The sequence below is a fragment of the Kryptolebias marmoratus genome, linkage group LG22 (assembly GCF_001649575.2).
Source record: "Kryptolebias marmoratus isolate JLee-2015 linkage group LG22, ASM164957v2, whole genome shotgun sequence".
Classification (NCBI taxonomy): Eukaryota; Metazoa; Chordata; class Actinopteri; order Cyprinodontiformes; family Rivulidae; genus Kryptolebias; species Kryptolebias marmoratus.
This window is the reverse complement of record NC_051451.1, coordinates 2542828-2559833: the sequence shown is the minus strand read 5'-3', so window position 1 is coordinate 2559833 and position 17006 is coordinate 2542828. Positions and strand designations below refer to the sequence as shown.

The window sequence follows — 17006 nt, the reverse complement described above, 5'->3', positions numbered from 1 at the left end:
TTTTTATCCTGTGTGTCTGTAGGTGATGGACCTTCTCCACGCTATGGGCCCAGACACGGTGGTCATTACCTCTTCTGATCTGCCCCCCAGACTGGGAGACCGTTTCCTTGTGTCGTTGGGTAGCCAGCGCCATGGTACGAGCTATATCCTGGATAGGAATGTTTCTGACTCCGATTGTAATGTAAACAAACCAAATAAAAAAACAAAAACAACATGTTGTGTCTCTCCTCTGCTGCTCAGTTCGTCCAGACGGCAGCAGGACGACAGAAAGAGTTCGAATAGAAGTCCCTAAAGTGGACGCTGTCTTCGTAGGAACTGGAGATCTGTTTGCTGCCATGCTGCTGGCGTGGACACATCACTACCCTAATGACCTAAAGGTGCACAAACATATGCATTAAAAGCAGCTGAAGTCAAAAGAGCTACATAATGACTCTATTTTCGCTCTTCTGTTTCTCTCAGACAGCTTGTGAGAAGACATTTTCAGTGATGCACCATGTTATCCGAAGGACCATATCTTATGCTCATGGTAAGATAACAACAATTTCTTGTTACTGGTCTAAACTTTGACCTGTTTGCCTCACCTATAATCTATCCAGTGTCTGTATTCTTCTCAGTATTTATGAAAAAATACAACTTAGCTTTTAAATCTTCCAAGAATTTTAAGAAATTAAATTTCTGTTCTTGTTCAGGGAATCCCTACAGTGTCACAATGTTTTCAAGCTATTTCCACATTTAAAAGGTTTTCTGATCTGTATTTGTTTTTCTCTTTTACCTCAGAGTTGGCGGGTCCCGGTCGGAGGCCCAGTCCGCCTCAGCTGGAGCTGAGAATGGTTCAAAGTAAAGCTGACATAGAAGACCCCGCTATAGTAACGGAGGCCACGCTCATATCCTAACATTAACATCTCATAAGACTCATACTAATCTTCACCCATAAACCTCTCAAACACTGTAAGTCGTTAAAAAAATGTCTCATGGCTGTAAACCTGTCTGTAAACTTCAACACTTCATCATCCAGGCTCCTTAAACACATTCGTGTTGTAACCCCTTTTTCCTGTAATTTATCCCTGAAAGTCTTTAGTGTCCTGACCCCTTGAACCAAACCCTCAATCTTTAGCGTCCGAGCTGTTTCACCCCGACCCTGTTTAGAACCAGAGCCACGGATAGACCGAACATTTGGTCTGGTTGGACTGTGACTGTTTTTTTTTCTTCTTTTCTGGTTTAGAGAGCAGTAATAATTCTTGCACTGATGCTGAAGTTGATTCTGAAAGCACAAACATATGAAACCCCACACAGTAAGGCAACATTTTCCTGGTTTCACCTGTGCAGAAATGTGGTAACAGGTTCTCACTGTATCCATTCACAGCAAAGAGGTCACTTACTACTGATGCGTACTGCAGTAAATGCCTCAAAATCAAAGAGCATCACTACAGAAACAAAACATTGCAGCTAACAACCCATTGACTTAAAGTACAATGTGAATAAAAACAATGCGGGGAATTAAAAATCTCATAAATCCATATTTTTCACAATGGAACATAGTAAATGTACAGTTAAAAACAAATGTTTACACACGTTGTATAAAGAGATGAGCATTTTTCTCTCAGTCTGACATTAAATCAGACTAAAATTTTCTGTTTTAGGTCTGCTAAGATTTCCAAAGTAATTTCTATTTTTGGCCCTGTGATGGACTTTTGACCTGCCCAGGGTGTACCCCACCTCCCACACAATGGCAGCTGGGGAAATCTAAAAAAAAAGGGTTAAAAAACAAAAACAACTGGACTTTTATTCTGTAGTTAAAGATGTATCTCATCTCATCCCAAGACCTTTATCAATTCCAAGTTTTTTTTTTTTTAATTGATAAAGCTCCTCGGATGAGAAGCTAATTGTTTTCAACAATAGAATAGAATTCCAGTTGTTTGGGTTTTTTTTTTTTTTTTACATTTTTTTGGATTTACAATGTCCTGGATGACTGAGAATCTGCACCAGCACACTGCTGGAGATAGGCACCAGCTCCCCCTCAACTCTGAATAGAAAAGCGAGTACAGGAAATGGATGGATGGATTACTGTTTCCTAAATGCCCAAATAATGTGAAGGAGATCATTTATTTTACCTTTTTCAAAGCCACAACTTTACATTAATTGTCTTCGTATTTGGCAGCATTGTCTTTAAACTGTACGACTTGGGTCAAACGTTTTGGGTTTCCTTCCACAAGCTCCTCACAGTAGTTTGTTGGAATTCTTCCTGACAGATCTGGTGGAACTGAGTCAGGTTTGTAGGTGCTGAACATGAACAAAGGGACTATCTTTATGCATAAGAATGGTAACACCTTGATTTGCTGGAAAAGGATGAGAGATACATCTGTCCAACCCAGCTCTTCTTCAGTCAGGTGTTGCCTTTATCCCCTAAATGGGTCTCTGGCCAGTAAATTATAAGAGCATTGAGATGGTGTAGAGAGTGCAAAACTTTACTGTATTTGAATGTATTGTTTAGGCACCTATAATTCAAACTAGCAAACCTAAAATGGGGATGGATCTGAGTTCTTCTTAAGTTTCTTGTTGACAAACACCAAAGCTATGTCTGGGTCTTCAAATGTTTGGCTCTGGCCATTCAACCTGGAGATGTGTAGGGTAGCTGGGTACTGGAGGCTGAATTAAACTTAGCACAGCCATGTTTCTGTTTTCTCACTGGGATGAAGGCTGCACTGCATCTGCCACAGCTACTGGAAAGTCAGTGAAAACGTACGTCCTTTTCCTGGTATGAAGTAGGGGAAGCTTTTCTGACATGAAGTAGAATAATATTCCTAGTTTAATGTCCCTACTAGTCAAGTATTGTAGGCTAAAATTAGCATTAGCACAGCCATGAAGCTCCTTCTACACCAGGATGAAAGCCACCCTCTGTTGTTCTCAGTTGGTAAGAGGTCTGATTTGCAGGTTGACCATTTTAACACCCAGACTTCTGTTATGAAGTCATGCTGTTGTAAAAGAGGCAGTATGCGGTTTAGCGTTGTCTTGCTGAAATATGCAAAGCTTTCCCTGAAGAAGACATCATCTGGATGAGAGTAAAGGTTGTTCTAAAACCTGTGTATATTTTCCTGCATTGATGGAGCCTTTCCAGACGTGTAAGCTGCTCCTGCCAGAGGCACTAATGCACCCCCATACCATCAGAGAGGCAGACTGTTGAACTGTGTGCTGATAACAGGATGGATGGTCCCTCTCCTCTTTAGTATGGAGGACACGGCATCAGTGGTTTCCAAAGAGAATTTCAAATTTAATACGTCTGATCACAGATCAGTTTTCCACTTTGCCTCAGAAGACAGCAGTGTGTCTGGATGGTGCTCATGTTATTTCTTCTTTGCTTGATAGAGCTTTAAGCAGCGTTTGTGGATGACACAGTGAGCTGTGTTTACAGACAGTGACTTGTTGAAGTGTCCCTGAGTCCATGCAGGGATGTCCAGAACAGAATCCGACCTGGTTTTAATGCAGCTGCCCCTGAGGGCCCCAAGATCACCCAGTGTTGACTTTCAGCCTTGTTCTTTGAGCTCAGAGTTTCCTCCAGATTCAATAAATGTTTTGATGATACTATGAGCTGTAGATGATGGGATAGTCAAAGTATTCCCACTTTTCTATTGAAGAATAGTATTCTAGAAATATTCCAGTGTTTTTAGCTGTAATTTATGGCAGACTGCTGAACTTCTGCCCATTTTTACTGCTGACAGATTGAGCGTCTCTAAAATGTTGTTTTTGTACTCAGTCCTCCTACTGATCTGTTGCCAATTCACATAATTAGTTGCAAAATGTTCCTCCAGCTGTTTTGTATTCATTCCAATTACTTTTACAGCATTTTGTTGCTCCTTTATCCTCCTACCATCCTTTTTGAGATGAATTTCAAATTTCAAATTATTAAAAAGAAATTAAGTTTAAACATTTGATATCTTTATTATGCCCCATTGTGAAGAAAATGTGTGTTTGTTTGAGATTTGCAAACTATTGCATTTTGTTTTTAATTGACATTTTACAGTCTCCTAATCATTTCAGAATTGGGTTGTATTTAGAGTAAAAAAACAAACTTGATCGGTTCCTGACGCTCCCCTCAGCTCCTCTGTTGTTCTGACAGTGTTGGACTCCACAGTCATTCTCACCTGTTGCACTGGATGTTCCTTCCCACCTGTTCCATTTGGTGGTCCTACACACCTTGGTCCTTCCCAACTATTACATGGGGTTGTCCCTCGTACTTGTTTCACTGGGTGGTCCTTCTCACCTTGTTGCCCTCAGTGGTCCTTCTCACCTTGTTACACAAAGTGATCTTCCTCACCTCCTTGCCCTCAGTGGTCCTTTTCACCTTGTTGCCTGCGATGGACCTTCTCATCTTGTTGTATTTGGTGCTCCCTCTCTCCCTCTCTCCCTGTTGCCCTCAGTGGTCCTTCTCACCTTTTACACTCTATGGTCCTTCTCACCGGTTGCCCATTGGCAGGATTAGTGCTCCTGTTAGACCTGAAAGATCAAACTCAGTTTATCTGTGGCTCCGCCCACCTTTAACTAACCCCTCCCCCCCAATCTTACAGCAGTGATGTAATGGTGACCAAATCCTGAAATCCCTTAAAAACATAAAGAAAAAAAAAAAGAACGCACAATGTATAGTTGATGTATAGATGTTGTACTATAACTGTATTGGACCATCTGTACGATATCTGATCTGTCTGTTGGACCACTGTGTTAATGCTTCTGTACTATAGACCACGTCACTAAGCAGACACATCTGGGCTGGTTGTGGCACAGCTGGAAACATCAGTGGCTTCAGTCGTTGTCAGTAACTGTCTAATAGTTGTAGTGTTTAGTCTTTAATATTAAACATAAAGAAAACAAACTGGGCCATGTGAGCTGACTACGCTGTCTCAGGCCGATCGGCCACCACGGTGCCAAAACCAACCCACATCAAGCCGGGAGGCCCAGAACCTTACACCTGAGGATTCAGTCACATCTGTGGAATATTATTTCATAGTACTCCTGTAATATTATCTTTTTTTTAATTATGATTTAATTTGTTTGGACTTCTTTGTTTTGTTAAATGGATTCTCTAAACATGTTTGGTTTGCTTCACACTCCACTGCCGGGTTTTTTCAAGTAGCAGGAGAAACCATCGTGAAATCAGGGGGATTTATGCTTCCATAGAAGGTTTCATTGCAGCTAATAAAAGGGTAAAAAAAAGACAAGAACAATACCCAAAACAATTAAAGGCCTAGCATTCCTTGAAGGAATACATGTTGCCTTTCATGCCAGAGTTTAACACTAAATTAATCTTCCTTTTAGAAATGATTTTTTGATCAGTTCTTGATAATGTCCTGATCAATCTGCTGTCACTTGGAGTACGTGTTGTGAATGACTCGGCTACTACCACATCTTTTTAGCTTAATATCTATGAAAACCGACTGAGTTGCACCTATTTTTATGTTTAGGTTGACTTCAAATTGTACTCAGTTGCAGATGTACATTCAAAAAGTAAAATAAAAATGGCAATCATCATCTACACCTGGTTACCTTTTGAAGTCAACCTAATTCAAGCCACAACATAAAAATGGCTACAACTCAGTTTTACAGACACTGAGTGGTAATTTGTTGTGGTAGTAGCTGCGAGTCACCCCAGATCTTAGTTTAAAACTTTGTCATTTTTGATGTTGACCTTTAAATTTAAATCCAGCTGCCTCAAAACAAGAAAAGGATGATAATTTCATTTATTTATTTATTTTTGTGAAATTGCATTTGTAAATGTCCTTTATGGCATTAAGCATTGCTTTCCCCCCCATGGTACAGTATGAAAAGAGAAAGGTAAAAGAAGTCTTACTGAGGGTTTAATAAAGACCCAAACAGACTTTAAGGTTCTGGGTTGAGGCTTGTGTTTCTGTGCCGCTGTTGTTTCTCGATGAACTGTCCTGTGAAACTGCCTTATAGGAAGCTAAGATCATGAACCGCTGCTCATTCAGACGGAGGTGGAGGGGGAGGAACACACGTCTTCTACATTTCCTGGAAACAAACAAGGCACTTTGTTTTACAGAAGCCCAGAAAGATGAGGCAGAGAGAAATCTTGTTTTTTTGTGTTTGTGACTTGAAAACTAGAACTGTTGTTAAGGTCAATACTCATTTAAAGCAAAGAAGGGCAACATTTTCATCTATGGTTTAAAAATAACTCAAACACCTCCATATTAATAAGAAATATGCTGTATGTAAAATACTTTTATTCATCGACTCTTTAAAATCATTTTAGTAAGCAAGTTATCCTGATGTAAACTCATAAACTCCATATTTTTTAATAACATTGGATGATAAAAATATTTTCTCCAGACAGTCATCTATTTACAAAGGCTTCAAAAATAGACAGTTTAAAAATTTTAACCATTAATTTAGGTAATAAAAGAAAGATAAAAGCAGCAAAACTTGGTTAAGAAAAACATTTCTTTCTCAAGTCATAAACACACAAAAAGGGACACCAAAATCTGTTTTTTCCTTTATTCTTTTCTGGGCTTTTATTGGTTTAATATTTTCCACTTTATATTTTTAATTTAGTAAAACTAATAAAGTATTTGGTTTAAATCAGAAGATAAACTTGTTGAAATGTTAACAGGATCTTCACATTTCTTTTTTTATCTGTTAAATCAAAACTAACAATAAAAAAACATAAAATTTGACTTTATTTAAGCAGCAAAACCAGCAAACTGTTAGCATTCTGGCTTGATAAAAGTTCATTTAAAGGGAAACAAAAGTTATTTTCACTCTTTAATTGTATTGGCTAAAACACTCCAAAGTCGAACTTCTGATGGGAAATATTGAGTCGCCTTCTGAAGCGTAAAATTGATTTTTGTGACATCATATTGTAGCTCTGATGGACATATCAGTAACAGACTGCCATCTCTCAGCTCTGCTTGAGTTATTTTGTGCAACATCCTGCGTTTCTGTCGTATTTGGGGGTCAAAATGTGTCGACCAGCTGTTTCCGTGTGTGAGAGAGCGTATGTGCATGTGTGTGTTTAAAAATCTTTTATGGTGACAGGGTTTTCTGTGTGTGTGTTTGCGTGGAAGCGTGATAAGGCTGACAAGAGAAGAGGGGATGAGTGAGGAGAGAAAAAAGGAAAGAGAAATGTTCATCAGGAGGAGAGGGGAGGTGGGTTCCTGAACCCGAATATTCCTTTGCCTCTCCTGTTTTCTCCATCCATCCACATCCTGACATATCATTGGTTGAATCCACCCTACCTGTGTCTCTGCAGAGACACTTCTGCCTGTTTTTGGACTGCATGTTTGTGTTGTTTCAACTGAAAGAATATCACTCCTGTCCCTCACTGCTCGTCCCATGCAGCTCTCATTTCTGCCTGTTTTCCTTTTTTTTGTAAAATGCAGCAGTGCTCAGTAGTTCATGTTCACTCACCATAAGTGAGCATCATGTTTATTTTGGTCTGTTAATATTTTTTTGAACCATTCTTTTTCCAGGGTGGAAGGATTTTACATACAGTCCAGTGTTTTTTGAAAACAAGAACTAAGTGCAGTACAGAGTCAAATTTATTCATACCTCCCACTAATATTAGGTTAAATGTTCTTGAGCAAGTTGCACATAAACCACAGGCTTTTAGGATTTATCAACTCGCTCCTCTAATGATCCTGGCAGATATTAGACCACTCTTCTTGTGGCCAGATTCATTTGTTTATGTTTGTTTAATATGGTTGGTTTCCTGGCATTTAAACATTCTCTAGTCCACTATTTTTAACCAGGTTGGAATCGACTGACTGTAACTGTGTCTTTCTGCTTCTCTAGTTGTTTTTGTAACAAAACACTCAGATTTGGTTTCATCCATTATTCTTAAATAGGGTTACAAAGGGATGGAAAATTTCCAGAAACTTTCCGTGGAAAGTTAGGCTGGGGAATTTTGGAAATATTCCAAATTGGAATATTGACTTCTGTTCTGTAGCAAAAGACGTTTCGCTTCTCATCCGAGGAGCTTTCTCAATTTAAAACTGGACTTCTGTTCTCCTGCTACAGAACAGAAGTCCAGTTTTTGTTTTCACTGTTTTTTGGATTTGGAAATTGGAAACTTTCCATGGGTATTATGAGAATGAACTGGAAATTGGAGGTAATTTAAACAAAGTATTGTATCAAAACAAAGGGAAAAAGCATTCAGTTTTATCATAGGCAAATAATGAGTTTGACCCAAATTTACTGGGCTGGTGATGACATTACATCACTTTAAAAGAAAAGTGGCTTTTGAGCCTTTTTACAGTTCTCTTTTTTGTTGTAATCCTTTTCTAAATTTATGTTCAATACTATATAATATATAGCTTATATATTTTCCCTAATAAGAGTGGTACCTCTCACTGCATGGTGCAGCAATGAAATCTGGTTGTTTTAATTGAAATTATGCTAAAATATATTTTCCCCAACTGTATTTCAAATTCCTGTTAAGGGCCAGACTTCAATATTTTGAATTTCAGAATTATTCTGGTTTAGTCCCATAAATTCCCCAGAAATCCCATGGAAAGTTTCCAATTCACAGAACTTTGCAATCCTTTTATTAAATAACATGGGTTCCCTTTATTTATGCCCAGCTAGTTGAAGATAATTTTTTAACACGTGAAGATGCACTCGTAGACATTTGGAACTGGACTTCAGAGGTCTTGCAGGCAGCAGGTGATTTTCAGTATTGCTGTGGGAATTGCTGGAGTTTTCAGAGACAGAGTGAGATGTCACCCTACTTTCAGTGTAGTTATAGCTTGCATTAATATCTGTTGTCTGTGTGTAAGCAGGATATTAATGTGACCCATGTGACTTTGCTTCATGCCCATTGATTTGCTTCACGATTTTCTGTTATTGTTCCCATACATGCTGTGATTAAAGAAAAATAAGGACTGTTTGGAACTGTGGTCCTCTCCTCTGCTCCTGATCAACGGTTTCAGCTCCATCATCTCATTTTCTCTGTGGCCAAAACACGAAACACAAAAACAAATCAAAAGAAATGTACTAATCATTGTTTGGTAACTGTTTTTAGTGCTATGTTTTTGAAGCGTTCTGAGTATTTTCTAACATGTTACAAGAAAAGATTGTAGTGTACAAATTCACATTTATAAAATATATAAATATAGATATATATGAGAAATGTATGTTCTAATGCAATAAAGAGAGAATACGAATTCTGAAAACTAGACTGAACTATTCTTTTTGTTTTTATTTAACATGCTGTCATATCTTTAGAGCTTTTTCTCACCACCCACCATGAGAAGGGGAGATAATGTAATTGTGTGTGTGTGTTTGTCTATCTGTTAGCAAAATATCTCATGAACCAGAGGACAGATTTGAATGAAATTCGTACATCTCCAACTGGTTAATGTTTGGAGTCAACTCGATTCAAGATGGCCACCACAGCTAATCTAGGTAGAAGTCATTCCAGGGTTCCTCAGCAGTCTTCAAAAGTATTTTTTTAGCTGTCTTTTAGTATTTTCCAGGTAAAAAAAAGAAATTAACTTATGAGAAAACATATTTCTAGACTTTTCTAAGAAAGAAAATAATTGTATTATCAAACATGCATAATAAATATATATAAAATGGTTATAGTAACCATAAGGTTGTTTTCTGATGTGTCTTCAGAACATATTCACACCAGATTTTGTCACAGTTCAACCACAAACTTCAAAGTATTTTACTGAGATTTTATGTGACAGACCAACACAAAGTTGATTCATGTGAAGTAGAAGGAAAATGATTCAAACTGATTCAGCATTCACTCTGTATTTTCACAGAAAATGTCACTTCTTTAGATTAATATATATATATATATATATATATATATATATATATATATATATATATATATATATATATATATATATATATATACATATTTATTTATTTATCTAGGTATTTGTTGATTTAGGGTTTATTCACAGCAGAAAGTTAGCGTGGGGGATTCTCTCCACAGCACAGCAGCTGATGGCACCACGCGGCGCCTCCAAGTCCTCAACCACTTCCCACTTGTTGGTCTTTCCATCGTAGCGCTCCACTCTGGAGCACAGCTGCTTGTTGTCGTTGTGAAAGCCTCCTGCCACATACAGCTGGCCCTCCAACACCTCAACACCAAAGTTACTGCGGCAGTGGAGCATCGGAGCTGCCGTGTGCCAATGTTTGGATATGGGGTCATAAACAGAAACACCAGAGATGTGTCGGACACCGTTGTAGCCACCAATCTGGGGGAAGGGAAGTGGAAACTCTTTACACAGAAAGAATGAAGTGATTTACAAAATATTTAAACCCTATTTTTATGGAAAATAGTTTTTTTATGTGTAATTGTAATGATAAACAAGTTTGGTTCTGTCCTCACAACAAAGATCTGGTCGTTGTAGGCAATGACCCCCGTTGCAGTCCGCGGGGTGTCCATGGGTGTAATCTCTGTCCACTGGTCCGTGTCCAGGTTGTAGAACTCAGCAGAAAATAAAGGTTCGTCCATCATAAATCCACCACAAACATACACCTGGTAACAAATGTGGGAGATTGTGGATTATTTTAACCATACTGATTACATTTTGGTGTCAACCTGATTTAGGAAGGACTTCCACAGCAAACTGACCTCAGACAACACACAATGACTTTAACTCAGTCATTTTAAGTATATTCAGCTAAGGTTTGGTGTGGTAGTAACTGAGACTCATCCTCAACACATACTTTGAGTGCAGATAAGTTACGACAGATCTGATATGATAGACCCTCTGTTGCTCTTCTACTCTACTGCCCTGATTTTGCCTCAGTCTTGCTATGGGGATGTTAGTTTGATTTCCCACTCATTCCACCCACCTTTCCATGTAGTGTCGCAGAGCCGGCGTCAGCCCTGGGTTCGTGCATCGGTGCGATCAGAGTCCACTGGTTGGTGTCGGGGTCGAATTGTTCTGCAGAAGCGTGCGTCTCATATTTGTCACAACCTCCCATGGCATAAATGCACCCATCCAGAACCACCACGCTGACATAACATCGAGCCACATGCATTGAGCCAACTTCTTGCCAGGTCTGGGTGGCGAGGTCGAACCTTTGCACACTGCTTAAGTAGTGGTCACCATCAGAACCTCCAACACAGTAAATATTTCCACTGAGGTAAAGACAACTGCAGAACTCAGGAAAGGCCTTCTCACTCTTGTGCACGGTCACCCAGCTGTCATTTCGGATGTTGTACAACTCAATCTTGTCTGTAGGAAAGTTGTCCTCAAAACCTCCGATGGCCAGCAGATAATGAGAGGGTAGACGGGTTCGGGCCAGGGGCTTCTCCATGTTGGTCTCTTGAAGGCTCTTCATGTTGCTGATTAAAATGTTCACACACTGCAGGTTGTTCCTCACCAGATTGTGTTTGCTCACAATGTTCACCAAGTAATCAGTAGGCATTAACAGCAGACGGACCTGAAGAAAAACAAGGAAGGAGATGAAGGGTTTGTAAAAACCAACCGTATTCTCTGACAGCAATTAAAACAATGCAATGATTTTCAAAGCTCATAAACCAATGTTTATTCATACTGGAACCTAGTAAATATGTCAAATGTTTAAACTTTAATTTGTATTATTTTTAAAGAAAAAAATTGAATTTGATGGCAGCAACACATCTCAAAAATGTTCCAGGTCCATGTTTGCCTCTGTGAAGCATGAGGAGAGCAGCTGCTGGAGGTTTCAGAGGGAATGTTGTCCCATTCATGTCTAGCTGTTCAACAGCTCTGTGTCTTTGCTGGATTTTTGTGTAATGATGCCTCAAATATTTTCAGTTGGTGAGAAGTCTGGACTGCAGGCAGGTCAGTTCAGCACCTGGACTTTTCTACAACAAAGTCATGTTGCTGTAATGGAGACAGTATGTGGGGAAACATTGTCTCGCTGAAATATGCAGGACCTTCCCTGGGAGTACATGTTGTTCTAAAACCTGTGTCTGCACTTTTCTGCATTGATGGTGCACTTTCAGATGCGCAGCTGCCCATTTCATAGGCACTAATGCACCCCCATACCATCAGAGAGGCAGGCTTTTGAACTGTGTGCTGAAAACAAGCCAGACGGACCCTCTTCTATTTAGTACAGAGGATGTGGTGTATGTGTCTGTGGCCTCTAAAAAGAATTTCAATTTGTAGTTTCTCTAACCATAGAACAGTTTTCCACTTTAAATGAACTTTGGCCCTGAGAAGACAGCAGCAGGATGGTGTTCACACCTGGCTTCTTTGCATCACTGAGCTTTAATCAACGTTTGTGGATGACACAGTGAGCTGTGTTTACAGACAGTGACTTGTTGAAGTGTCCCTGAGTCCATGCAGGGATGTCCAGAACAGAATCCGACCTGGTTTTAATGCAGCTGCCCCTGAGTGCCCCAAGATCACCCAGTGTTGACTTTCAGCCTTGTTCTCTGAGCTCAGAGATTCCTCCAGATTCTTGAAATGTTTTGATGATATTATAATTTTCCATTGAGAAACATTATTTTGAAATTGTTCTATTATTTTTAGACAGTTTTTCCAAACAGGTAAACCTCTGCTCAGCTTTACTTCTGAGAGATTCCTCCTCTCTAAAACGCTCTTTGTATACCCAGTCACTCTTACTGACCTGTTGCCAATTAACCTAATTAGTTGCCATTTTTTTCTAGCTTACACAACATCTCAGCTTTAAAAGCTTGAACTCCACACTCTCTGCTTTCTGGAATTGATAAAGCTCCTCGGATGAGAAGCAAAATGTCATAAGCTACAGAATAGTGGTCCAGCTGGTTTTTTTTTTTTTTTTTTTAGATCAGCAGTTGGTAATTAGTAGACCTAATTGATTTTTAAGAAGGATTTCTGAGTCTGGACCAAGCTCAACCATCTTGGGAAATATTGGAGTGGTTATGATATCAAAGCATGTCCTGATGGTTGTTAGAAAGTGTCATGGTGTGGGGTGAAGGAGGCGAACCCAGTATGCAGACTCATGATGAAAATAAACTAATTTATTTAGAAACAAAAACAAAGAGCTGCCGGGGCAGCAACCAAAACCTAAACTAAACTAAACCAGGAATTAAACCAGGAACAAGACAACCAGGACACAGGGGCGTCAGGAAGCTACAACAACCAGAAAGACAGCACATCGGGGAGGCAAGGATATGTGAGTGAGCGGGTTTTAAAGACAGGATAATGATGGGAAGTGGAAACAGGTGAGTGATTACAATTGTAGGCAGGTGGAGATGGGCGTGGCAGGAAAACCAGACTGACTGAGGAGGAGTGAATGTAGCAGGAAACACAGACACGAGGAACAAGAACTGAACTAAGACCAGGAGAAACACAGAAAACACCTGTGGAGCTTCCTCCAGCTTCTTATCAGTGTTAGTACTGGTTTCAATGTTTTCTTTCACAGTATATTTATTTATAATTTCACTGTTGCTGTAATCTTACATTAGGTTGTTTGCTATTTTGGGTGCACACATTTAGTAAACGCCTTTTATGTATGTTCAGATCATTCTCTATTTTTGTTTGGTGGAGATTTTAAGGACTGGTGGTGATGCAACACCAGGAAGTGGAGCAAACCATCAAGCTTTTTGAAGCGGGGGACTTGACTCTGGAGATACCACCTCTCTCTCTCATAATAGTTCAATGATTAAGAGATATCTTTGGTGTTAGGTAGTTTGTTTTTACATTTGTGTTATAATTATAATTTGTTGGTTTAAATCAGTTGTTTAGGATTATTTATTGATTGTCTTAGTCTCCTCTGCCCTTTCCTCTGTGTTTCTTGTAGACTAGTCTTTGTGTATAAATTCCCCTGTGTGTTCATTGTGGGTGGTTGGTTCTTGTTTGTGATCCTTAGTTAGGGTTCTCTTAGTTTACATTTTTTGGGCCCATTCTTTTTGACATTTATGAAATTTGCTTTTGAAAGATTTTTGTTAGTCAATTTTTGGGAAAAATAAATGGAGGATATTTTTTTATACCTTTGTCTTACTGGTTGGTCCATTACAACACCATACTGTATAAACCCAAACCCTGACAGAAACATGATTTTGCTAAGAAGGGACAGATGATGGGGATGTCTTATTGTTTCTGTGAGGACGGGGTTTGCAGGTTGAGATTGGCAGCATTTCAGACATTCTTTGAGAATGTCTCTAATTTGGGTTTTAAAATTGACATTAATTTGAAATTAGATCAGAGATTGGAGATTGAAGCAGTGGTAAAGTCTAGTTTTTATCATCTCGGGCAGCTGGCAAAGGTAAAGCAATTTCTCTTAAAACAGCACTTTCAAACATTGATAAATGCCTTTATTACGTCTCTGTCTAATCACTGTAATGCTCCTTACCTTGGAGTTAGCCAGTCGTTGCTCAAACATCTCCGGTTGGCCCAGAACGCTGCTGCTCTGCTTCTAACTGGAGCATATCACCCTCTCTCTGACTGCCCGTGCATTTTAGAGTTCATTTTAAGAACCTTTTATTTAAAACAGTCTTGTTTTTTATCGGTGAAGTTAGTGCGACCTGTCGTGTTGGGATTCAACACCTAAGTGGATGACTGTAGATACGGAGAGCAAAGAAGAGCGTCACGTTGTTCTTAGAACAATTTAACTTATTTTGCAGAATGCCTGCTTTGAATAACTTGGAACGGACTAATATGTTTGTAAAACTGCACTTTGTGTCTTTCTCCTCTCAGTAAATAGTTGTAATTATGTGATTTTTGTTTTTTTCTAGTGGATTTCAGAAAAAGACCAGCCTGTGTGGCTGGAAGTTAAATGAATAAAGTGGCTAATAATCTGTCAACTGATTGATGTTTGTTTCTTGTCTTAATGATATTATTCAGTTACAGAAATTTTACTCCCATTATGCAGAAAACTGGACAAGAGAACTGCTGCAATTAGTTTTTTGTGTGTGTGGTTGTAAATATAAATATTAATTTTCATGTTATTTTTGGTCAAAGCTACAAAAAGCCACTGCAGAGGAACCAAAGAATGGCCCCAGAGCCACAGGTTGCAGACACCTGATTGGGTATTAAACATGGTTCAAATGGCTCTTTCTACACAAAGGTTGCAGACTTCTGTCTTAGATGCTGGCCATCTTCAGTTACCTTGCTCATCAGAAGGGCCATGGAACCTCTGCGCTCCTCAGGAGCAAAGTTGATCCATTGGAGGACTGCCTCGAACACAGAACTCTCCTGCTTCACGTTCAGCTCATCCTTCTCCAGAAGATCTGCCAGCTGCTCCACAGAGAGCTGCAGGAACTCTGCAGAGACTCCTGCAACCTCCTCGAAGTGGTGCAGGATGTACTGGAGGGCCTTTCCCATCAGGTCAGTGTACTGGTAATGCTGGGCCAACCTCCAGATGTTGATGCAGTTGTTGGGGCAGAGCTTCTGCAGCAGGAGGACACAGCAGGCCTGGATCAGGTCCGTGATGGCGAAGCGGTCTGCGCCTGCTAACAGTTCCAGGACGTTGCCTTCTGTCACCACAGCTGAGCGGGTGTAGGCGAACTCCAGAATTAGTTTCATAATGTTTGGAGACACATCTGGGAAGCTGTAGACCTGCAGCGCTGATGGTTTACTGCAGAAAAGATCTCTGTGGGAACAGGCCAGGTTGATGTTTCAGACAGAGAGCGTACCAATATCTAATAACTGTGTTACAGCCATTTGTGCATTGGTTAATATCAGTTAGTTGTGTCGACCATCTTAAATGGATTGACTCTAAAAGTTAGTCAGTTGTACATTTGATGATTACTTTCTGAAAGTTTAATTAAAATCCATCTAGTTTCATGGGATATTTTGCTGACAGACAAATAAGGCTGACTCAAATAGTTAATGCTAAAGTATAAGCACTGTGTTGTAAATGACTCTCAGCTACGATCACGTCAGTTATTAGCTCAATATGTGTAAAACTGACTTAATTAAAGCCATTTTTGTGTTTTCTAGGTTTAGATGGCTGTGGCATAAAGTGGGTTAGTTCTAACAATGAATCAGTTGTTGATATACAGCCAATGATCAATTCCTGAAAGTTTCATTCAAATTTGTCCAGTGTTTCATTAAAGATTTTTGCTAACAGACAGACAGACAGAGTTGGCTCCATGTAATTAATGGCAAAATCTTAAACAAAGACCTTGTGCATTCTGTTAGTGGTCAGAATATTTGTAAGGGATCAGTATCAGCTACTACTAGACCAAAGTTTAGGTCAGTATCTGTAAAACTGAGTGTTTTAGCCATTTTTGTGTTTTTTAAGATCAGATGGCTGTGACAACTATCTTTAATCAGGCTGACACCAAAAGTTGATCAACTGTAGATGTACATCCAAGTATTAGTTTCATTAAGATTCATCCAGTGGTTTATGAGATATTTTGTTAACAGACTGACATGAGCAAAAACTTTGTTCATTATTCAAGCAATAACAATAATCAATGATAACACAAATCAAACTAACAACAGTCAACTCACCTGAAATATGAGCTGCAGCTGCAGAGGATGATCTTGTGAACTTTGAGCTCCACATCTCCTCCGACCCTGATCACGGTGTCGCACAACGTTCCCTCCAGAAGCAGCTCCTTCAAGGCGTTCTCTCTCAGAGTGTTCATTGTTCACGTCTACCTCAGCCGGTTTGATCTCCTGAAAAATGCTTTTCCAAGTGTAAACGTAGTAAAGTCTGAAAATTCGGCTGCTGTAAGTTTGGGCAAATTGTTTTTACTTGAAAATAATTCTGCTATTCCTTTGTTTTTGTTTCCATGACAACACTGAGATTGTATTTTTTTTAATCATTTCTGCATTACAGACTGTTTATATTTAAAAAAGGTGTTTATTAACTCAAGCTAAATGAGAATTAGAATGAATTTTTCTCTGTTGTGAGTTAAAAACACACATTGTTGTCCTTTAAACAAACTATTTTAGACCTTCTACACATAACTCTGTTTAAAAGCTCCCTGACTTCATAGTATAGATTTGACATTTAGAGTTTTCCAGATATATTTCCAGAAAGTTATTTATTCCACACAATGGTAGTTAGAAATTCCATACTGTATGCCTTATTTTTTCTGTCATTGTGTGTAA

At 39.2% G+C, this 17006-nt stretch overlaps 2 protein-coding genes across 2 annotated transcripts in view; one reads left to right on the top strand and one right to left on the bottom strand.

Annotated features, from left to right (window-relative positions):
* The window catches only part of pdxkb (pyridoxal (pyridoxine, vitamin B6) kinase b), a 38534-nt gene extending 35346 nt beyond the window's left edge, over positions 1 to 3188 (top strand). Inside the window, exons 8-11 of the mRNA XM_017435608.3 lie at positions 23 to 134; positions 241 to 377; positions 460 to 526; positions 778 to 3188. Coding sequence (XP_017291097.1) covers positions 23 to 134; positions 241 to 377; positions 460 to 526; positions 778 to 893 — 432 coding nt within the window. The 3' untranslated portion in view covers positions 894 to 3188. The remainder of the gene's footprint in view (positions 1 to 22; positions 135 to 240; positions 378 to 459; positions 527 to 777) is intronic.
* A 6714-nt stretch (positions 3189 to 9902) lies between these two features.
* Positions 9903 to 16618, bottom strand: LOC108247467 (kelch-like protein 10). Its single transcript, XM_017435609.3, has 5 exons — positions 16401 to 16618; positions 15051 to 15534; positions 10822 to 11415; positions 10352 to 10501; positions 9903 to 10217 (listed from the first exon to the last, which is right to left on the bottom strand). Exons 1-5 carry the CDS (start codon positions 16535 to 16537, stop codon positions 9915 to 9917), a joined length of 1668 nt encoding a protein of 555 aa, XP_017291098.1. The 5' UTR covers positions 16538 to 16618; the 3' UTR covers positions 9903 to 9914.
* Positions 16619 to 17006: the final 388 nt, after the last annotated feature.